Source organism: Urocitellus parryii, chromosome 12 (assembly GCF_045843805.1).
Source record: "Urocitellus parryii isolate mUroPar1 chromosome 12, mUroPar1.hap1, whole genome shotgun sequence".
Classification (NCBI taxonomy): Eukaryota; Metazoa; Chordata; class Mammalia; order Rodentia; family Sciuridae; genus Urocitellus; species Urocitellus parryii.
Window position 1 is genome coordinate 15,585,060 of NC_135542.1, and position 23,719 is coordinate 15,608,778.

Here is a 23,719-nt window from a genome sequence, read left to right on the forward strand (position 1 = left end):
GGTTCCTGACCCCATGATGAGCCCTGTCCACCTGCAAAGAACTTGATTTGCGTTCAGCATATGGTGCTAACAGGAAAGACACCAAGATATGCCACAGTGGAAGAACCCGAGAAAGGGCTCTAGAATAACCAACCCAGGCTCACATTCTCAAATAAAAATGAATAGCTAAAGGGCCACCAGACTAAATAAAGAAAACCAGCAACATAAGGATAAAATGTAAAATTAATAAATAAATAAATAGGAATCCGAGCACCAAGGAAGCAAGACAATTCAAAGAACAGAAGAAAACTTAAAAACAAACCTAAGCATGGAAGGAGAAAATATGAAAGCAGAAATATGATACTCTAAAAAAAAAGATTCAAAACAAGAAAAAACACTAGTAAATGAACAACATGATCAGTAAAATAAAACATTCATAGAAGTTATACAAATTTTTGTTAATGTTTTATTTGGAATGTCTGATGGACTTAATTGTGGCTGCTATACAAAATACTGTCAGTATTTGTTACCCAATCCTCAATTACAATTCCATTTAGGAGGAAAAAAAAAAAGTCAAGAGAATCTCCCAGGCGTAAGAAAAAGACAAGCAACAAAAGTATTCATGAGAGGTTTAGACACCTAGACAATCTATCCAAGATACTCAATACCCGACTCAAAGATGTTTCAGAAAAAATAGATAAATGGAAGTAAAGAAGTGATCTTTAGTAAAATAAAATTTCCCAGAGCTCATGAGAAATATATGAGTTTTCAAAGTGAAACTATCTACTTGGTGCTAAACAGATAAAAACAATGCCAAAATATATTGTGCTAAAATTTCAAAACACCAAGGCTGAAAAGTCAACACGCTAATTATTAAGGAACGATAATTGGACTTACCAGCATCACTGCATGCAAAGAAAACTGAACAATGCCTTCAAAAGTTTTAGTAGCAATTATTTTAAATTCTATAACCAGCTAACTATTAATCAAACATAAGGGCAAAATGACATTTTCAGACTTGCAAACATCAGTGTGAATTTTTAAGGGACTGTGAAGGGATCATTTTATTCACAAGCTAACTATGGCTTAAAAATACTTATTATTGCCAGGCGGGGTGTCACACATCTACAATCCCAGCAACTCTTGAGGCTAAGGAGGAGGATTGAAAGTCTGAGGCCAGCCAGGGCAACTTAACAAGACCTTGTCTCAGAAGAAAAAAATAAAAAGGACGAGGGATGTAACCATGTGGCAAAGGGGCCTGGGTTCAATCTCTTCTCCCCAGAAACACTTAATATTTTTTATTTTGAGAGAGAGAGAGAGAGAGAATGAATTTTTAATATTTATTTTTTAGTTTTCGGTGGACACAACATCTTTATTTTATTTTTATGTGGTGCTGAGGATCGAACCCAGCGCACAGCGCATGCCAGGCGAGCACGCTACCGCTTGAGCCACATCCCCAGCCCCAATGCTTAATATTTTTTAAAAGAAAATTCAAAACTTAGCTTTTCCCAAGGCTTCAAATATAGTCTGTATATATTATTTTGTTTTTAAATCTAGCAAAGCAAGCACAATTACCTTTATTATTTTCTTCACTATTATTAATTAACTTAATTTGAAATAATTCCTTAAACAATCCTGCCAATAATGGTAAATTAAATTCCATTTGACATTTTAAAAATTATTTATATTTTACTTTGCCTTTAGGCACTTTGAATTCCTGGCTTAAGTAAAACTTTTCCAAATACTTCTAATAAATAATTTAAATTAATAGGATGAATCTCATGCTCTTTTCTTTTCTTCCCCATGGTCTTATTACTTAAGTATTTACTATTTATCTCCTGGTGCCCCTTCTCAAGTTCTTCTGAATGCTATAAACTCTTCAAATACCCGCAAATATGCAGATTTACTTAATGATGTTCTGAAATTAATGCAAAAGTGTTAGCAGTCTAGTTCAGTTTAGTTCGTTATGTCTATTTAATGTTAAAATTTCCCAGGGATTAAAACCAGAAACTACTTACTCATATAGAGAACACAGTATCTTTTCAAGAAAATTAAAGGTCATTATCCCAAGCAAAGACAAATTGCTTCTAGCAAGATTTCTGATCATTTCTGGGCTACATGAGCCAAGGGCCTAGGGTAATTCTGCGTGAGCCACCACAGTGCATTCTGAGCAGATTTTAGTTGCTGCACAATAGCAACAAGCCCACAACCACTAGGTGTAGCTAGTTCCTTCTAGACCTTCATGACATCACCCTGCAATCCTTCCATTTGGTTGTAATGGACTAAACCCTGCACCTCTGAGATTCTCAAGTGCTCTCCCTTGCTTCAAGGAATTCTGCATTTCTTAGCCACCTTAAAACATTTTCATAGGCTCCCAACTTTAGTGTCTTAAAGCCAAGTAATGCTAGATGCATTAACTAACTGCTGTGAGCCTTGATTTTCTTATTTATGTTAATAAGTACCTTATGGTATTACTGAAAAAATTTAAGAAAAAGTTTGAGGAGTACAGACTATAATGCGCGGCACATACAGGGTATAAAATAAATGAAGGGTGCTTCTTTTTAATATTTACTATTCTTTATTTGATCTTATCATTTCAAATTAAGACCAGGTAGATATAGATAATGATAGGAAATATTTAAAAGTACATTTTAGAAAATCTTGTTCACTGTTACCTCAATATTACCTACCATTATTATTTTGTCTTTCGGGTGAAACATAGATAAATAAAAAGAAAAAGCAAGAAAGGAAGGGAAAGAGGGCAAGAAAGTCTCAAACAACTTCTGTGCCTTAAATCCAACTCATTGAGATATAAGCTTAGTCCCGAGAAAACCCAATAATTGAGCATACTTTACCTTTGGTAAATATCTCGACTTTTATTAGGTTCTAGAGCTTCTTTCAATCGGCTCTCAGAAAGCAGACTATCAACCTATGGCAAAGGGAGACAGTTTAAAACATCATATTAAGTTATGATTCTTACATTTCAGTTATGTCTATTGTCTTAGGAAATAAAAATTTACTTTTCTCCCCTTATGAAATAAACACTTTTAGGCAAACAATAAAGTCGAAAGAATTTTAGAGCAAATACCTATATGCCACTACCTCGATTCTACTGTTCACATTTTACCCTACTTATTTGGTCTTTCTATCCATCAACCCACTTTATTTTTATGCATTTTCAAGTCAACCGCAGTCACCAATACACTGCCCCCTAAATAATGTGCTATAGGTACCACTAAGAGAGCTGAATATTTGATGTAAAACATACAAAGACATGCACAAACCTAAAAGGTATATCTGCTGCATTTTGACAAACATGTGTGTTTATAACTGAAACCTCATAGAAGAACTCCAATGTCCTTTCTGGTAAATTCTATCCCATTCCTCCTGAGACAAACTTGTCTTGATTTTTTTCCACCCTAAATTTTGCCTGCTCTTCAACTTTTATATAAATGAACTTGTACAGTATGAACTCTTGTCTACATGAACCATGTAATGTTATGCTTCCACACTGTTGTATCATAAGTTTATTCCTTATTACCAAATAGTATTCATTGCATCGAATGCTACATGACTCTGTCCTGACTTCCTGTGTTACTAAAGACTACTTGCATCTTTGTCAATGTACCCCTCCAAAAAGGCACACCTTTCTTTGGTTTCTTTTCTGCAGATTATGTGGAAAAGATAAAGTAGATAAAAAAGTAAATTCCACTAGCTTCTTCTCTGTCCTTATTATTTGGCATCCACCTGAGTTATTTACAAAATTCATACACTCAGTGACCCAAATAGGAAGCTGATTCCTTGCCCCATGGATACCATGCTAGAAATTTATTCCACTTTCTTTTTTTTTTTTTTTAAGAGAGAGAGAGAGAGAGAGAGAGAGAGAGAGAGAGAGAAATTTTAATATTTATTTTTTAGTTTTCGGTGGACACAATGTCTTTATTTTATTTTTATGTGGTGCTGAGGATTGAACCCAGCGCACAGCGCATGCCAGGTGAGCACATTAGCGCTTGAGCCACATCCCCAGCCCCGTCCACTTTCTTTTCAGGTCTCTTTTGTGGATACAAGAAAGAATGAGCTAATACTATTAAAATGTCCTTTCCAGATATTCAAGGTATCAAGTGGTTCCTGAATCAATTTGTCCCCAAGTTGAATAATTTTGTAATCATCTTTTATTTTTGCTTTACTAACTGCTTTTATAGTTTACTTTCGAAAAATTTCCTGGTTCTCTTAATGTCCCACTAAATTTAAAATTAAGTGCAGAACCACAGTAAGTTACCGGTAAGTAAGTCAATACTCCATCAAGTTATATTTTTCATTTCTACCAGGAGACAATTTTGCTTTTGCTGTACCACTGTGATTCCAATACAAAGTCACTTAAATATTTATGTGCCAAATTCTTTGGTACATTTTAAAATTTATTTTAATTCTTTTTAGGTACCAGGGATTGAACTCAGGGGCACATGACCCCAGCCCTATTTTGTATTTTATTTAGAGACAATCTCACTGAGTTGTACAGCACCTCATTTTTGCTGAGGCTGGCTTTCAATTCACCATCCTCCTGCCTCAGCCTCCAGAGCTGCTGGGATTACAGGCCTGCATCACCGTGCCTGGCTTATTTTTAACTGATATAAAATAATTTTATTTAGAGTAAAAATCTTGGCAATAGATCCTTTTTACAAAATAAAATTAGCAAACTGATAAAGAATCTAAAAAAAAATGAACCTATTAATTGCTATTTACTTTTTTTTCTCCTAAGGTAATAGACCTGGGATGAAATGGCACACACCTATAATCCCAGCTACTATGGAGGCTAAGGCAGGAGGATCACAAGTTCAAGGCCAGCCTCAACAATTTAGCCAGACTCTGTGTCACAATAAAAAATAAAAAGGGCTAGGGATGTAGCTCAGTGGTGGAGCACTTACATGCCTAGCATGCACAAGGCCCCAGACTTATCCCGAGTACCACAAAAACAAATAAATAATAAAAGAACTGGGATGTGGCTCAGTGATAGGGCACACCTGTGGCATAGGCATACGGTGTACTTAAAAATGAGAAAAAACACTACTCCCAGCATTCCACCACAGAGATACCATTTCAGCATGTTTTCTTTTATATCTTTTTCATGTACTATATACAGAAAAACGTCATTAAGATACCTTTTATTCCGGTTTTTGTTAAATTGCCATTTGATCACAAATATTTTCCCTAACACATTAAGATTTAACAAAAGTTTAGTAATAGTATTATTATATCCCATCAAAAGTTATTCATTGCCCTATTACTTCTCATTAAAGTGTATCATTTTTTTCTATTAAGCAACAATGAGACCAGTACTTTTACTAACTTTCAATCTCTGTCCCAACGTTTCATTATTACATAGGGCAGGTTTCTGGAACTCCACTACCCAGCCTGGGCGCATGCACATGGGCTACACCTCATCACAGTGCTTTCCAGAAAGCTGAACCTGACACCCTGGAGCAGCGAGTCTAGGTGCCAGGCCGGCCATGCCTCCCCCAAGACTGAGAGTGGCCATTTTCACAGTCTTTGGGAGAGTTCATCTCCTTTGTCACTGGTTTATCTTTGAAGCTAACTTTCATGCTGACATCACTTGTGTGTCCTCTAGTTAATGTCCCTGCTCGCCCTCCAGGTCCTGCAGTCCTGACAGAGTAGGACTCTTCCTGAGGCTTGGGCCCCAAGAGCGGTGGCTCCAGGGACAGGGACCCCGGAGAGCGCGGGGCGGGCGTGGGTAGGGCAGCTCCAGCGCAGCCCTGGGCTGCAGACCCGGCGGCTGGGGGCCGTCAGGGCGGGGGACGCGGTCTGTCGTGGACGGTCGGGAGGTTCCGTGGCTGGCCGGACCGGGCACAGCGCGGGCTGGAGCGGGGTTTAGCGCGGGGAGGTGGCGGGTGCGGAGCGTTTGGGTCGGACGCCGGCTCCCAGGGACTGGGGTCGCTGGGAGGAAAGCGCCGCGGCGCCCCGCCCCGTCGTACCTGCTGCTTCAGCTCCTGACTGCGGCGCCGCACCGCCTGCAGTGGATCCCGAGGCCGGCGTGGCAGCATCTCCTCGGCCTCGGCGCCAGGCGCGCGCCGGTTGCCAGGGAGACTAAGGCGGCGCCGGAAGATGACGCCACGCTGCGCCCGCCCTGCAGCCCCGCCCACCTGCCGACTGCTAGCGGGAAGAAGGCAAGAGCGGTAGCACGCCCGCTGTGGAAGCCCCGGGTGTGCGAAACTACAAGTGCCACCGCGAATTGTTATTACCTAGGGTTGGGGTGCTGTTTTATGCTGTTGACTCATGCCAGTCTCACTGAGCAAATCTTAAGATGCGATTTGAGCGTTTTAACACTTTGATAACTACAAGAACTGTCCAGTGTAGCCTTCACCGGGTGCATGATTTTGGCGCATACTGTTGCTTTCAAAGTCACTTTTTAGTTATTTGTCTTCTGGGATATGGCTGTAGTTTCTCTCCATTCTGATTTTGCACGTCGTCCATCTGAATTCTGGGAGGATGGTGATTCTGTTCCAAGCAAGTCTGTGAGCAAATAATGCATCCTCACCTTGATCCCCAGTTTGCAGGCACTCTTAGAAAGCTGGTAATAATAATTCCCCAAGCTGGGCTGAATCCTGTAAATCCAATCCCCAAACTCCACTATGGCAACATTGTACTTGAGCAAGAATGACAGACCCAGCTAACCTCCCAAATGATGGACCACATTAATATAAGTGTGTGTTCTGCAGAAATGTACATAAGTTGATTCCACAGGTCAGGCCAAACTGTCACATTTTTATTATATACTTCTTTCTTCAAAAATGATAGAAAAGGCCATAAAGCCAAGTACTGCCTGTATTGCTTGCAACTTGGGAGGCAGAACTGGGAGGATCACAAGTTGGATGCCAGCTTCAGCAACTTAGCAAGACCCTATCTCAAATAAAAAATTAAAAAGAACTGGAGACATACTTGGTGGTAAAGCACCCAAGCTCAATCCCCAGTACCCAGAAAAAAAAAAAAAGTGCAAAATGAAAGCATGCAGCTTCCTGAATCTTCACTGTATGCTCCATGTAATGGCACCCAGATTAAGAAACATTGCATGCACCCTAACAGTTCTTCCTCTCCTAGTTCTTACCCACCCTTATCCCCCACCACCACCAAAAGTAAACACTACAAACTTGTTTTGCTTCCTTTTGGACAAATAATGGAATTATGCTGTGTATAGAATTCTTGTGTCAACCTTGTGTTTGTAAGATGCTGTACTTAGTTGTAGTATGTTCATTCTCAAGTGGGTCAACTAAAAGGAATTTTAAGTCAAGATCTGTTCTTGTGACTAAGGGAAAGCTGGGAAAGATTGAAGGCCAGGGTAGATACAACTGAGACCAGAGAGGAGATAGCCTATGAAGGGGCCCCTAGATCTGCTTTCCAAGTAAAGTGCTGCAGTCTGGCTGGGCAAAATAACCGGGAGGTGACAAGCAACTTGAAGGTTGAAGCGGGAACTGCTTTATTGCGGGACAACATCGGTATATATACCTGATTACACACAGCTTGACTCAGTTAGCATCATCCAGATACAGCAATCAGCCAATAAGGAATTCCCATCATCTTAATGGCTCGGTGGCATTGCCTCACAAATCACTCCTCCTGGCAAACTGCCAGGCGCCATCTTGACTTGATTTGCAGTCCCCAACAGTAAAGGAAAGGTCATGCAACAGAGCCTGAACCACCGGGTCTCAGCCTCTGTTGAGCATTAGAGTTACCTGGGGAGCTTTAAAATCCTAACGCCCAGACCAACTACATGCAGCAAAATTTCAGGGATTCGTACTGGGAAGGTTCTTGAGATGATCGTAATGGACGGCCCTGTTGAAAACCACTGCTCTAGTCAGATCATTGAGAGCTAAGGGAATTCCCACCTCATGGCCTTTATCTTCTCATATGATGGAGAGCAATCTCCTAGGAATGAGATATACACTGGGAAGAAACATTACTGGGACACCAGAAGGATATACAACAGAACCCACTTAAGGTAGGCCACATAAGAAAGGTGAAGTGTCTTCCTCTGGTAAGTTTGGTGGCAACAACAGTGTTGAGGGGTAAATGTGTAAGTGGGGATGGAGTCTAATGTGATCGGGAAGCCCAGGATGACTGACAAGGTGAACTGGAGGATAGGATAACCAGTGGTCTTAAGTTGGCACTTTTACTGATGTCAGCTGCCCTAAACATGGAGGGTTCACCTGCTGAGATCAAAGCCAAGTATGAAATGAGGTCCAAGTCTGTTGAAGAGAAGATCCAGGGTTTAGCTAAAGCAATGTGGAATGTAGTAGGTGGTCTGAGAAGCCCATATGGTGCAGAAAGGAAGACAAGATAGAAGAGTGAGTCAACCAAGACAAGTAGATTAGATGTTGTGATTAAATGGCATGGCAAGTGGGGGTGGGGTATTTATTTCAAGTCAGCAGTATGTCATATCCAGGATATCTACTGTTGTGACTCCTGGCTCCCAACCTCCTGTTTCCAGTTTTGGTTAACATAGCAAAGGGTACTTCCTCTATGTGAGAAAACATTTCAGGGGAGAAAAACTAATTTGAGTAAAGGTAAGAAAAAGGTGACAGAATATCAAGGGGGATTCCCCACTATAGAGATGGGGACACATGTGCATAGAGCATAAAGAGATAATAGGCACAGAAAATGAGATTAGGAGTGGCACAGAATGGGTGAAGATCCATGGGAAACAAAAGGACTTGGGAATGAGCAGCACAAGCCCATAGGCAGGGATGCCCAGATATGGGACAGGAGAGGGGGCTGAGTACACCAGGGCGCTGCATGCAAGCAATGAGGAAAGAAGCCGGAAAGACCAGGTCCACCAGGAACAGGTCCAGAGGCAGAACTTGCCAGAACCCAGATACTTAACCAGGAACATTCCAATAGTTGGAGGGCAACATGGACCTCAAGAAACCTACTGTGTCTCGAAGAGCTTTAACTCTGAGCCTCAATGAAAGATGGTAACTAGAATGCTTCAGCTAACTAGAGCCGACAGGATGAAGCTCTAAGAACCATCCTTTGGGTCCTTATGTACTGCATTCACAGAATGAAAAAGAACAAAGTTGGAAGTAGTGTGACTTTAATAGATTTTCTGTAGGAACACCTTTTCTAAATTTCCTTATGTTGCTATGGAGCTGAGACACAAAAGTCATCTTTATAAGAATGAGCAAGGGTGGTGTGCTAGAGAGCATCACCTGCAAATAAAAAGTAACCGTGGACCTAGTCACTCACGCTTGATTTACAGAATTTATCACCAAGCTCTTTTTGATAACATTTCTTGTTCACATGTATATTCCATAATGAGACATACAGGAGACTTCTGCCAATAGAAATGTCTACTCTGTACTTGGTACACTGTCGCTCTTTGAAGTGCAAAGGTCTTACATACATCATCCTTACCTCAGTTATGTGTACACAGATCCTTGCTTTCCTGGTCCAACAAAAGGACCCATAATGGTTCCCTGGTGAACTCTGCCTTGTGGCTGTACCAACCAACGACCCCGCATAGATTCCATAGGAAAGAAGTTACTTGTTGAAAACTGCTAATGCATAAGCTTAAGAATCTAGAATCTCTTGATACAGCAAACTTAAAGCAGGCAAAAGATCCCTTTCCCTTAAAGGAAAAAAAAGGTTCAAAGATGTTTAAATTTTTTTTATTTTAAAAATAGATTCATAAAGTGCAAGAACTTATTTCTTTCCGGTATTCTACATCCCTCTTCAGCAAGCTGTTGGAAACAGAAAAAAAGAAAAGGTTAGTAACACACTCTTTAACTTCAAATAATTATGCTGTAGCTTTAGGTCCACCAGGAACCTAAAGGAATAGTTCCTTCCACTATTGGCTGACATTGGTGTCTTGCCAAGGGTAAGCTCAGCACCTCTTTATTTTTGCTCAGCAATAGAATTTGAACCACGCGTATGTAACTTAACATCCTCTGGTAACTTGAATTATTAAGATCTGCTGTTACAAGGAAACGGAGGTCCTGAAAATCTATGACAAATAGCTCTGATGAGAAAGTCTGGACTAAATGCAAGGATTCTGACTTCCTGACCACTGCTCTTTCCTCTTCACCAACTTCCCACAACCTAAGTTTTCTGACTGGAGTTTACAAAACTTTAATGCAAAGAGGTCCCCGGGCGCCACGGGGATGGACGGAGGGGGAGCAGGTGCAAGAGGCATCTCCGTGGTTCCCATGGCCTTTCCTTTTTGCCTTGTCCTTCTTTCAGGGATTTTTCACTTTTAACGATGTCAGGGTGCGATGACATTGCACATGGCAAGTCAGTGCCACCAAACCCCCGAAGGGAGCTCAACTATTACACCCAAGCGCTAGTACTCAGCAAAGTTCCTCCTCCTGGTCTCCGGGGAGGGGAGCCAGTCCCGCCCGGCGGCCCCAGCCTACCGCGGACCCAAGCCCGGAGTTCCATCAGCTCACCGACGCTGGGGAAGGGCCGGCACCGCGGGCGGGAGGGCGAGGGAGCCGCGCGCATCGCGAGGCGGCCACTCAGGCCAGGTCCAGCTTCTTCTGCGTCGTCGCCAGCTTGTCCTGCAGCCTCCGCTTCCTCCAGTCCAGGTAGCGCCTCCTTAGCCGGTTCGCCTGCCAGCCGACGAGCACTCCGGAGGCGAAAGCCACCAGCACCGACACCTGCAGCGTCCTCTCCGACACGTCCGCCATCGCGACCTCCCGGCGTGCAGCGCGGCCTACGGCGCTGCGCGAGGGTCAAGCAACGCCGCACGTTCACGCGGGCACTGGCGAAGAGCCGGTGGAGCAGCTGTTGGCGCGGGGCGTCCTGCTGGGTGTGTCAGCAACGGACACAGGATCTCTATGCTGCCCAGGCTAGTCTCAAACCCCTGGGCTCTAGTGATCCTTCTGCCTCAGCTTCTCCCCCAGTAGTGACAGGTGTGCAGCAGCACCTGGCTTCGGACTCAGGTTTCAACAGCAAGGTAGGCTCCTGGGGAAGCAGTACCTGAGTGAGGCACACCAGAGGGAGGAGGGTTCAGCTGGCAGGAGTAGCCAGGGCAAGGGCCCTGGGGCTGGATCACACCTGAGGGATGAGAGCAGGAGAGCAGCGGGCTGCTCCTGGGCCTTGTGGGTGCCAGGAGCCTGGGACCTAGGTACGTTTCAACATGCCCATGGGGCCTTCTAGGGGCAGACTTGGAGGCCCAAGGTGCAGCCCTGGACAGGTCGGGTGACTGGGCTGGTCCAGGTAAGCAAGGACAGGGGTGTAGACACTGAGAAGTGAGTGGACCCTGTGTCTGTAAAGGCTGACCCAGGGGCGCACGAGCTGGGGGAGGGGCTGGGCAGCCGGGGTCTGGGCGGCAGGGCTGCCCAGCCAGTGCTCCTAGGTCTGCCGGGCCTGGCACCCGCGGTGGAGCCCAGGAGAGCGGAATGACCACCACCCCATTTTCCTCTAGCGCTCCCTGGGCTCCACCGAGATGCACCCACACACCCTTAAGAGTCTTGCAGCTCTTGGAGAGCCCGTCTGCACCCCTCTGAGCCCTCCACAGTGTCCCATCAGATGTTTCCTTGCACTATTAGCTGACATTGGTGTCTTGCCAAGTGTAAGCTCAGCTCCTCTTTATTTTTGCTCAGCAATAGAATTTGAACCACGTGTGCAACTTAAAATCCTCTGGAAACTTGTTTCTTTCAAAAATAAGTACAAGCAGATAAAATTGTTTTTAATAATATATCTTATCATTTCAACATCAGTTTGGAAATTATTTAAGAGATTTCTGGTTTTTGTATTGTCTTTGAAACTTGGTGTATATCTTTACAATTAACATCAATCATACTGTTTAAACACTGAGTTTTCAGTGGAGATATTTGATCTGTATCTAGTTTTGTAAAATTTACAGTTGAAAAAGAAGTCTCATTTACTTACACAAAAATTTTTTTCCCTGAAACTGAGTTTACTATGGGTTTTCAAATTAAATTGATCATTAGATTTCTTTAAATTGAAAATGAAGTTCTTAGGGCTGGGGCTGGGGCTGGGGTTGGGGCCCAGTGGAAGTGCTCTTGCCCAGCATGTGGGAGGCACAGGGTTTGATTCTAAGCACTGCATAAAAAATAAATAAAATAAAGGTCTGTCAACAACTAAAAAAAAAAAAAAAATTAAAAAGAAAATGAAGTTCTTTTGTCACACTAGCCATGCTATGCCAGAGCTAACAGGAGACAGAATTGTTGAGATGAGGGGCACACACACTTCTAATGATACAGGTCACTGTGATCCCTCGTGTGTCCCACTTCCTGGTGTTCAGGCACTTAAGTGTGCAGATCCAGAGACTTGCTTCTAACTAATAGAATAAAGCAAAGGTGATACGGTGTCACCTGTGATTGCTTTATGTTACATTGAAGACTTTCCTTACAGCTTGATGAAGAGGGTGGAAGTGTTGAAGGAGTTGACATCAAAGAACTGTGAGTGACCCCTGGGAATGGCGGGGTGCTCCAAGCTAACAGCTAGATCCCTTATCCTACAACCACAAATAAACCAACTGTCTGCAACCTGAATGAGCTTGGAAGCACATTTTCCTCACTGGGGCCTCCAGATGAAAACACAGCCTGGCACCTTAGTTGCAGCCTTGTGAAACTTTTAACAGAGGACCTAGCTAAAGACTCCTGGCCCATGGAAAGTGTGAGAGAATAAGGGTGTATTGTTTTAAGTTGCAAAGTTTGCAGCAATGTGTTACACAGTGTGGGAAAAACACTTTCCCACTCTGGTTTTCAGTACCAACTACCTCTTATGCAGACGCTCAGTACTTCAGACATCAGATGTGGGAGAAGCCCCACACACCAACCAGTTCTGCAGTGAACACCAGCAGTTGAATGCCCTACAATTCTATCTGGAAATAGTGTCAGATACTACAAGTTGAGAGGTCAGAATCACAAGACTCTGACCACACCCCGCCCCCTTCAAATTGCCAGTTTCAAGTGGTAGATTGTCACTTATACTTCCGACAGGTATAAATCAGGAGTTCCCACAACCCTGTCCTCGGGTTTGATTTGTTTGCTCACAAAACTCAAGGAAACATTTTACTCGTGTTTCCCATTAGTGTCATCTCATCTCTTAGCTCACCCTGTTGTGTTTTCAGGACAGAGCCGACCTCCACTACCGCCCTGGGTCCAAGCAGTCCTGGCCTCTTACCTGAGGGGCTGCAACAGCCCCCACCGGCTTTCAGAGCTTCTCTTCCTGTCCACCATGTTCTATTCCCCACACAGCAACCAGAGCAGGTGGGCCTGCAGGGAAGAAGTTGGATCATGTCACTGCTCTACTCAAACCCTGGAGTGTAAAAGCCTCTGTGGTGGCCCCGAGGGCTCTGTGTGACCAGCTTCCCTAGCCTTATCTCTCAAGAGCCTGCTCACTGTGACCTGAACTGGTGGAGAATGTTCACAGGGTGGGACCCTGCCCTTCTTCTTCTAGATACTCCCTGGCTCCTTTCCCCATCTCCTATAAGTTTTTTTTTTTTTTTAATCAACTTTCACCTCTTTATGAAGCTATCAGACTAGGTAAAAATCTCAAACTCAAAACTAACTAACTAACTAACTAAATAAGTCACTCACAAACTCAGCCATTCCCACTCTTGGTGTTCCTGATCCCCATGATCCTTTTCTGTCTCCCTCTAGTACTGGCTCCCTTCCACATACAACATGATTTACTTATTCCATTTACAGTGCAGTGCCTCCGGCCCTCCCCCCACCTAGAATATAAGCCACTTGAGAGCAAGGATTTTCGTCTCCATTGTGCACCATGAATCCTAAGTGCTTAGAACAGGGACTGGCAGATAACTGACACACAGTGAATATTTGATGTTGATGACAGTAGGGAGTGGTTAGCTGTATCTTCTGGGTGAATGGCTAAATTAAATCAGACTCTCCTCTCAGGTCCTCTCTCTCCCCCCCCCCCACTGTCCTCCTCTTCCTTCCCTCTTCCTCTTCCTCTTCTTCCTCTCTGCAGTGCTGGGCATGGAACCCAGGACCTCCCACTGACTAGGCACACATTCTGCCACTGAGCTATGTACCTCCAGCTCAGAACTGAATTTTAAAAGATAAGTAGGTTAATCAGAAGAAAACATGAAATTTCTCCTTAATTAAGTTTTCTCACTTATAAAACAAAAAGTTTGGTATGATGTGTTAATTTTAAGTCATTTTGGAGTCTTTTTCTGAGACTGTGTACCTGGGCCACTGGTGTTGTTGCAAATTTGAACCTCATTTGGAATTCTGGCCTCATCCCTAAGATGCCTTGGACTAAAAATAGGCAGATCCTGGACACGGGAGCCTTAGACCTGCAGAGCCAGCCAGACTATGCAATGCCCTTATTTTAACATGAGGAAACTGGGGTCATATTCAGAGAGCTGCCAGGAAGAGACAAAGATCTACAATCTTAAAATCCCTCTTAAGAAGCCAACATGTCCCCAGCTTGAATCTTTGTATTTTTTTCACCTTGGAAAATTGTTTCAGTAGGACATTTTAGTGGATTTGATAATGGCAAACTGGTTTTGAGGTGAATATTAAATTTGGATTAATAATAGGCTGAATAGTCAAATGTCATGAGTTAATTGATTACAGAGTGTCTTTTGAAGGATACATTAATTGCTGCTGTTGAGTTTGCTGTTTGAAGCACTTACCAAGGGAAAAGACATTATCATGTACCATACTGAACCTTTGCTGCTTATGTAAATTCATTTAAAGTACATAAATGACGTTACCTTCCTCTGCAACTCCCAGGCCCTGAGCAGTAACGTGGTCACTTTATACTTGAATGTGCCCATAAAAGATGAGTCTGTGATCTGATTAAAACAGAGCATTCACCTTCTATTAATCCAGTCACTGTCGCTAATAACACAGTACCAGAGTGGAGGAGTATAAAGAGGAGAGGTTTGTTTCCTAGGTCTATATCAGGGGCAAGGGCAGCAGCTGAGGATGGTCTTCTGGCTGGCAGAGTCCCGAGCCAGGGCAGAGCTTCACATGGCAAGAACCACAAGTGTAAGGATGGGTATCCTCTGAAATCTCCACTCCCCTCCCTTTATAAAGTCACCTGTATCCAGTCATGGGGACTTCACTGGGGGGAATTTATTTAATCCTAATCACCTCCCAAATATTTCATTTCTAAACACCATACGTTTTTTTCATCTTTTTATTTGCATTTTTGAATATATTTTTAATTTATTGGTTCTTTTTAGTCATACATGACAGCAGAATCCATTTTGATATAATTATATAAGATTTATTGAGTACATTTTATTCACAGAAAAACAAACTTTAAGCTACAAATCCCAGATTATACAGCGGGAAGAAATTTTCTTAGTTTACCACACTGATGGAAAGGTTCATACTAAATGAAAAAAAAGCCCTATAATTATATTCACAACATTTCATGTGATTGTTCATAATACTAATACAATTATATAAGAATCAATATGTTTGAGGTTAAGCATAATAATAATGAAAAATGCAAAATCTAAGAGAAATTACATCAAAGCCTTTGTTATATCAAATAAAAAATGCAAATTTGTTACTAAGCATAGACAAATGGCAAAATATATTTATATAGTAAAATATATATGTCTTCAAGTTAGACAATGCTACAATAATGTTGGAGTGGTCGGACTGTAGTTTGAAGTCTGAAGTTTGCAGCTCTGCACATGGATTTTTGGCATTCACCATAGTGTTTGATTGACCTGGTAAAGGCTCTCTTTTCCATTCCCGTCAGAGGAGAAGTCAAAAGCAATTTGCATTTCTATTGCAGGGACAGCCTTATATTTTCACTGTCTTGCTTCAGGGTTCTGTCCATTTGTTCAGAGGAACCTTGACAATCTTGAAATCCTGCAAAATAGCATGCAGATCCATTCATGGCAATGGGCTAGTAACAGGAAATAGTAGGAACTGTGGGTGCCTTTGTAGGACAGGTACAAATCGGAAGGTCATAGAGACAGCTAAGTTCAGGGTCAAGCTGCATGGTGAGTTCCAGGTGTCCACTGGTCTGGGCAGGTCAGGATACCCCTTTTAAAGTGAACAGGAAGTAGCTGCACTTGGCAATACATCTAGTGGCCGGTCTCTTTGGGTCTGGGGGTTGGGGTGCTGCTCCAGCCTGGCAGCTCATGAGACTGACTGGCGAGCTGCTCTGCCCCTGGTTGTTATCATGGAGCCAGCTCTGGCACTGGGAGTATCTGTGACAGTGACGAGGATGAGATGTGGAGCTTCTGCTGAGCCCCACGTAGAGCACTGCAAGGAAGACCTACCGTCTTCCTCTGTGGCAAATGCTCTTAGTACAGCACTTCCTGTGTTGCTGGTCAACCCAAGTAGAAGCTACACTCCTGCCTGTGGGATCTCAAGGACTCTGGAGCCTGAGTGGACTGTTGTGAAAGGAATATTACTGATGGCTGATAACTGGGTATATACAGCAGTGCCTCATTTTTAAGAGAGAATAATAAGTGGGAGACTGGGCCTGGGCCTGTTCAAGGGCCCAGGGAGACTGTGTAAGCAACCAGCTCAAAATTCCCTTGGCCTCTCCTCCAGCTCCCTGCCTCTCTCTCAGCCTGCACTTGCATGCTCAGGAGGACCGGGAGAATTTTCTGGAAACATCCCATTCCTGGTTCATGAGTGGACCTGTTTTGGATGACCACCAGGGGACACCTGACACAGAGAAGGTGCTCAACAAGCCAGCTAGCAAGATGGCCCTTCCTGTGGGTGCCAGACGTCCATTCCATTGCCTCCCTGGCCCTTGCTCAAAATAGGATCATGTGCAAGGTGGTCGTTTAGCCAGGGATAGAAGGTGATAATAGCCCAAAGGTTTATTTGGGCTCATGGTTCTTGGGGATCCATCCCTAGACCTTATGACTCCCCCACTACTTTGGGGCTTTGGAGTGCACAATGGAACAAACTGCTGACATCATGAGCTAGGAAGCAAAGAAAAAGAGAGGATGGGCATGAGGTCCCAGAATGTACCTTGGGGTGCTCCCTCAGTGACCTAGGCCCTACTTCCTAAAGGCCCGTAGGATCTCCCCATAGCATCACCCTGCAGACCCAGCTTCCAACTCATGGACCTGTGGGATACACTCTTCCAAACCAAAGCAGTGTTGGAACTTAAGAGAGACTCTCTCTCTACCAGGTACCAAAGCACTGCAAGTGGAATATCCCTGCCTATTCTGGGCTCCTCTTGTTGCCAAACAACATGCACAGGGAGGGGTGCTATGTTGCCTATGCTAGTAGTCCCAATGGCCAAGGGAAGATCTGCTCTACAGTGGGGCAGGGAGAGCCAGGTCTGGAGTCTTGGAGGTGCATTGGACATCTCTTATTATATTTCTATGTCCCACTGTACAAGTTTATGGAAAAAAACTATAGCAACCCAAGTAAGACGGGACTGCCAGTGGAGTTCCCGTAGGAGAGGAAGGTGGGATCACTCTGCCAGCTAAAGATCCCTGTTTAGCAAAGGCTGAGGGGATCATGGAGCAGGTGAAGGGATATCATTACCCGTAGGTCCTGAGACCAGCTACAGAAGCAGGGTTTCTGCAGTCATGCTGCTGTTACTTCATTGTAGCCTGCAGTCCCACTACTTTATATAGAGGATGTCGCTGGTGGCTCCCTTTCTGTTTCAGGTGGGAGTGTGACTGTAACAAACTACCATAGGTAGGGTAGCTTATAAACAATGGAAATTTATAAGGACACCAATTGCATTCCTGAAAGCCCCACCCTCATATCGCTGAGGCTTCACCTCTTAAGACCATCATATGGGGGGTTAGGGATCCACACATGAATCTGGGGGACACAAGCATTCAGACCATACCAATGACCAAGCTGACATTAGCTTCCAGTGATATGGTAGCTCTTTCCCACCCATATTAAAGAGTGAATATTGAGGGGCGAAGATGCAGACTGGGTGGGATTAGACTCTCTACATCTTTCGTCCTTCCCTCTGCCCCAGGAGGCTGACCTCTGTGGATTCTGTTCCACTGGCAATCTTGCCTTCTGGCTGGCATCTGGGTTCTCCCATTGAAGAGACCCACTCAGAAATGGGGAGGAAAGCGAGGGTGGGGTCTTATTCCCTGACTGCCCTTCTAGGGTGTCATCTCCAGCTGGTCTTGTCCCTCTCCTCTCAGGGATGGCTTCATAGGTGTAGGACTGGCACAGCTACACAGGGTCCCACATTCAGAACGGCCCTGGCTCTGCAGTGGCCATCTTGAAATTCTTAATAATTTGTTTTGAATTTGCATTTTAAAGGGAAGTTCAATCGGGATAGTGGAGCTTGTTCCAGGACCTGGAGCCTTGCCTCAGGAGAGGCCCATCTCCCAAGGTGGGCTCTCAGCCACCTGCTTTCCCACTGAGTGCCCTGGCCTCACCTAGCCTTCCCTTCTCCCCTGGTGCAGCAACTGCTGCCATGCTACCCCCCAGGTAAGGTGTGGGTGCATGGGGGGTTAGGGTAGGGTGCCCACACCTGGGGCATGGCTGTGGCCATCCTCCACCATCCCACAAGTCGGCAGCACCCTGGCCATTTCCATAGGCACCTCTTGAAGGGTTGCGCCTTTTCCCCAGCTCATGCGGGTGCCTGGTGCATCCTGGGGTGAAGGTTTTAATTCCTGGGGGGTTGCTTTTCCTGCCATGTTGGCTGGGGTGGCAGCTCTTGGGAATGGAGGATGCCTGGCTCCACTTGCTCGCCTCCTGCTGGGGCGTGACACATCCACCCAGTCCTGTGGCTGGAGGCAGCAGAACCCTGCAGTGGGGAGGAAGGGTCTGCTAAGATCCAGAGCAGATGCCTGCCAGGGTCTGTAACCTCTTTGGAGGGAGTGCGACTCTAAATAGTCAATGAAAAGTGAGGGAAACAGAAGTGCACATTGAACAGGGCTGCAGCCTGACCAGTGGATGAAAATGTGATCATAGCCCATAGGAACCTACCCCGAGGGACGGCAGTCAACATGGCTAATTCAGTGGTCGGGGACTTTAGGCCAAGAATAGCAAGCATCAACAGTACTCTGACTTTTTGAGAATCAAAACTCTTCTTCAAATCTACATTCTGGGGAGAATAATGGTTTCTAGTGCAGTTAGATCACAGTGGGGCGATCGTGGTTTACAACAGCGTATCACAAATTTATAAGGAACTAGAAGAGAGGAGATTAGAGCTTCCTGACACTAAGAAATGGTGAATGTTTAAGAGGAGGGCGATGCTAATCACGTTGTACGTGGTGTGTGTATGATCACCACTCCACACACTTGCATGTAATAAAAAAAATCCACGCCTAGAGGAATTTTTCACGGTTTTATTACTGGGGATTGAATTCATGGGCCCTCGACCCTTGAGCCACGTCCCCAGCCCTATTTTGTATTTTATTTAGAGACAGGGTCTCACGGAGTTGCTTAGCGCCTTACTGTAGCTGAGGCTGGCTTTGAACTCGCTATCCTCCTGCCTCAGCCTCCCAAGCTGCTGAGGTTACAGGTCTGTGCCACTGCACCTGGCTTCCTTCTTCTTTTTCTTCTGTTTCCCTCCTTTCCACTTTCCTTCCTTCTCTCACTCCATCTCCTTCCCTCCCTCCCTCACTTTCTTTTTTTCTTTCTCTCTTCTTCACAGTGATTGTTTAGGTGTAGAGACCTTGTCAAGTTCAGTTTCGGCCTGGGTACATCATAGGTGCTACGGGGAGGCAGAGGCACGTGGTTTTTCTTCCCAATGATGTCAGGAGTCGCGGTGGCCCTGGCCCTCACCCCTGAGCTCAGCAGGAACTGCACAAGGTCATGCTCTACTGCTTCATTTCTTCTTCACTTCTCTCCTGGAATTCGGCAGTAAGGAGAATCTTCCTGCCGTCCACCCAGTGGTATCCTGAATACAGTTTGATTAAATGAGATTAAAGTTGGGGTAGATGTTGGGTCTTCTCCTCATTTACCAATTCTCAAATAATGAATTGGTTTCCAGGCCCCCTCTGGCTGAACTCTTTATGTCATTAGGAACTCACAGAGTTCAGCTTACTTCATGTTTCAGCCTGTGGCTATGATTGCCCTTGTTGGTGCACCAACGATGTCATCTCTGGCCAGTGAAGCTGGTCCCTGAATCCTTCCATACATGACCAGACCTCTCAGGTCAGTCCCCTTGCTCTCTGGCATGACAAGAAGTCCCAGGCTCATTTGTGTACAGTGAGTCCCTGACTTAATGATGGTGTGAATTAACAATTTTTTTCTCCGATTAACCACTGAGAAATACACCCAGCCCTTTTTTAAAAAAAAAAATGTTTAATTTTGAGACAGGGTCTCATTAAGTTGCTTAGGGCCTCATTAAGTTGCTGAGTCTGGCTGGCCTTGACTTTGCAATCCTCCTGCCTCGGCCTCTGTAGCTGCTGGAATTACAGGCATGTCACCACTCCAGGCTAACAATCTTGACCGTGGGATGATGTGAGTGTATACCCACACAGCCACTCTGCTTTTCATCTTCTGTACAGTATTCAAAAAATTATGTGACATACTTGACACTTCATTATAAAACAGACTTCACATTAGATTATTTTTCCCAGCTGTAGACTAATGTAAGTCTTCTGAACATGCCTAAAGTAGGCAAGGCTAGGCTGAGGTTATTAAATGCACTTTTGACTTAAAAATGTGTGAGTGTGTGTGTGTGTGTGTGTGTGCATGCTGTGGAACAAACCCAGAGCCTCATGTATGGGGGGTGAGAGCTGTATCACTGAGTCATACCCCAGCCCCACATTTTCCACTTATGATGGATTTATTAGGCTGTGACCCCATTGCAAGTCAAGGAGTAGAGTATTTCCTTCTCTGGAATAAGCCATTTCTCCTTTTAGTAATGCGGACTATTTAAAAACTGCATCTGCACATGGGAGATGCCTCATTCTCTTATTCCCCAAGATGACCTTATTTTTTTCCCCCCCGAGATGACCTTTAAAAAGGTTTCTAGTATCACCTTCCTTCTTGTCTTTATTATGAGTGACTGTTTACATATTCAAGCCCCTCCAGGTAAATGGAAATATGACATGTACAGGTCTTTTCCAACTTTCTCTTTTCTTTTTTTTAATTTTTTTTCTTTTTTTCTTATTAGTTGTTCAAAACATTACAAAGCTCTTGACATATCATATTTCATTCATTTGATTTAAGCAGATTATGAACTCCTATTTTCACCCCGTATACATATTGCAGATTCACATGGGTTACACATCCACGTTTTTACATACTGCCATACTAGTGTCTGTTGTATTCTGCTGCCCTTCCTCTCCTCTACTATCCCCCCTCCCCTCCCCTCCCCTTCCCTCCCATCTTCTCTCTCCACCCCATCTACTGTAATTCGCTTCTCTCTCTTGTTTTTTTCCCTTTCCCCTCACTTCCTCTTATATATAATTTTGTATAACAATGAGGGTCTCCTTTCTTTACCATGCAATTTCCCTTCTCTCTCTCTTTCCCTCCCCCCTCTCATCCCTGTTTAATGGTGATCTTCTTCTCATGCTCTTCCTCCCTATTCTGTTCTTAGTTGCTCTCCTTATATCGAAGATGACATTTGGCATTTGTTTTTTAGGGACTGGCTAGCTTCACCTAGCATAATCTGCTCTAGTGCCATCCATTTCCCTGCAAATTCCATGATTTTGTCATTTTTTAGTGCAGAGTAATACTCCATTGTGTACAAACGCCACATTTTTTAATCCATTCATCTATTGAAGGGCATCTGGGTTGGTTCCACATTCTAGCTATTGTGATTTGTGCCGCTATGAACATCGTCTTTCTCTTTTCACTAAATAGTTCCTTTCAGCAGTTTGGCTAAGTGTCCCAGCAACCTGTGTATTCAAGGTTTGGTCCTCAGGGTAGCACTATTGGGATGTGGTAGAGGATTTCAGAGGGAGAATTAATAGAGGTCTTTGGGTCTCTGGGGGCACACACTTGGAGGGGATTTGGGAACCGTGCCCCCTCATCTTCTCTTTTGCTTCTTGGACACGAGGTAAACAGTTTTTCTCGGCCACGTGGTCCCCATCATTGCCACCCAGCAATCCCACTAAGAAGCCTAAATATACTGGGTCTTCCCAAACATGAACTAGATCCTCCAAAACTGAGTCCCAAATAACCATTTTCTCTTTATAAGTTAATTATCTCATGTATTTTGTTATAGGGATGGACAGCTGAGTAACATACTGGCCATCGCCTCATGGTCTATAGGTATATGCCCCATTTTTTTTCTAGCTGGCTTATTCTACTTGTCCCCTCTTAGTGAATATTTAGATTGTTTTATCCTTTTGAGAATAAATAGTAAAAGAAGAGAATTTGCAAAAAGAAAACAAATATAGGTACAAGTATGTAGTGAAGAACTAACCCTGGCCAAAGAGAGATCTAGCCTCTGCCCTCAGTCACCGGGAGATCCTCTGGACTGGGAACATCCTGCTGGGCAGAAACATGGAGTTTGCCTGGGGGCTCTGGGCTATGGAGTATTAGTTCCAACCTCTAGAGGAACCAAACCAAAGGTATTAGCCCAGAGAGAGGCGGCAGTCTACGGGTTAGCCATGCAGGCTGTGACCAAGTCCCAAGAAAACCTCTGCGCACTGAATCCTTGGGTAAACTTCCTTGATGCAGTGTCTTGCTGAGTTGCTTAGGACTTTGCTAAACTAAGGCTGGCCTTGACCCATGATCCTCCTGCCTCAGGCTCCCAAGCCACTGGGATTACAGGCGTGCACCACTGCACCCAGCCAGGAACACATGCTTTTAAAGTCTACTTTCATAGGCACAAGAGAGGAAGAGAGAAGGACATCTCTCCCCTTCAACCCACTGCTTCTTTTTAGTCAGTTTGAGCAAACTTCAGTCATGTACTTGCCTTATGGAAAGTTCCCTGTGAAGACTAACCAAGATCAAGGAGGAACCTCCTGTGGACAGAGGTGCCGGGTTTCTGTTCTCGTGACTAAAAGGCTCAGGGGTCACTCTAGTTAAACTGGGCTAATTGGGCTGCACGAAATAACCACACAAGAGACACAAATACCTGTTTCTTTGGGGTTGCTGTGACAGCTCCTCTGACCTTAAGGGTCTGCAGAAAGAGAGAGAGAGAGAGAGAGAGAGAGAGAGAGAGAGAGAGAGAGCACGCTGACCCCTTTTATTGAGGAGAAGCTATTCAAGTGAGTCAAGGGGTCAGGTTTCAGGGGGCTGAGTATCTTCATGATGTCCACTGTCAGCAGGTTGACTGACACCTGGGTAGGCCATACCCAAGGGCACAGTAAGAGGAGGGGACACACACAGGCACTTCCATGGAAGATTCTATCCTAAACAGGGCAAGGGGTTATATTACAAAGGAACAGGTGAGCATAGCTTCACCCATGGGGCTGTAGCAAGACACACCCATTTCTGTGACTAAGTGCCTCAGCACCCAGCTGGGGAGTGTAACTCAGTCACCTGTAAGGTTGGCCTCCCACACAGAGGGGCGAAAGTCTGACTTGAGCCTGGAATGCAGGGTAGAAGGCCTTCCACAGTGGGTGCAGGTAGGATATTTGTTTTACAGAAGCATGTGTGCCTGCTTGTGTACCTGCAGATAAGGAGCTGTAGGGAAGGCTGTCCATCAAAATGTGCTCACAGTGGCCTGGATCTTTGATTAGTTGTTCTAACTCTTCACACTGAACACATTTACAAAAAAAAAAAAAAAAAGCCATTTTAAAAGACACTACCATAAAACAACCATTCTATAAGTTGTCACTTAAGACAGAAATGGAATATTTGGCCTTTCTCAAGAGCAGGCAGGCAGTTTTATATAATCCATTCAATCAACAGTT

The 23,719-nt window shown here is 44.3% G+C and overlaps 2 protein-coding genes and 1 long non-coding RNA gene across 10 annotated transcripts in view; 1 reads left to right on the forward strand and 2 right to left on the reverse strand.

Annotated features, from left to right (window-relative positions):
• LOC144249673 (nephrocystin-1-like) overlaps positions 1-6,062 on the reverse strand; it is a 47,002-nt gene extending 40,940 nt beyond the window's left edge. For all 5 annotated transcript variants that reach the window (XM_077791811.1, XM_077791810.1, XM_077791809.1 and 2 more), the window contains exons 1-2: positions 5,970-6,062; positions 2,835-2,908 (exon numbers count right to left, since the gene is read on the reverse strand). In XM_077791811.1, coding sequence (XP_077647937.1) covers positions 2,835-2,908; positions 5,970-6,038 — 143 coding nt within the window. In that variant the 5' untranslated portion in view covers positions 6,039-6,062. The remainder of the gene's footprint in view (positions 1-2,834; positions 2,909-5,969) is intronic.
• A 3,578-nt stretch (positions 6,063-9,640) lies between these two features.
• LOC113178500 (mitoregulin) lies at positions 9,641-10,710 on the reverse strand. The gene is made up of 2 exons (XM_077791996.1): positions 10,434-10,710; positions 9,641-9,728 (listed from the first exon to the last, which is right to left on the reverse strand). Exon 1 carries the CDS (start codon positions 10,671-10,673, stop codon positions 10,503-10,505), a length of 171 nt encoding a protein of 56 aa, XP_077648122.1. The 5' UTR covers positions 10,674-10,710; the 3' UTR covers positions 9,641-9,728; positions 10,434-10,502.
• A 15-nt stretch (positions 10,711-10,725) lies between these two features.
• LOC144249807 (uncharacterized) overlaps positions 10,726-23,719 on the forward strand; it is a 37,590-nt gene continuing 24,596 nt past the window's right edge. For 3 of the 4 annotated variants that reach the window (XR_013342324.1, XR_013342323.1, XR_013342325.1), the window contains exons 1-2: positions 10,726-10,942; positions 12,367-12,413. This is a non-coding gene — a long non-coding RNA (uncharacterized LOC144249807). Of the gene's footprint in view, positions 10,943-12,366; positions 12,414-18,212; positions 18,384-23,719 lie in introns of all 4 variants that reach the window. The other variant, XR_013342326.1, reaches the window with a different exon arrangement.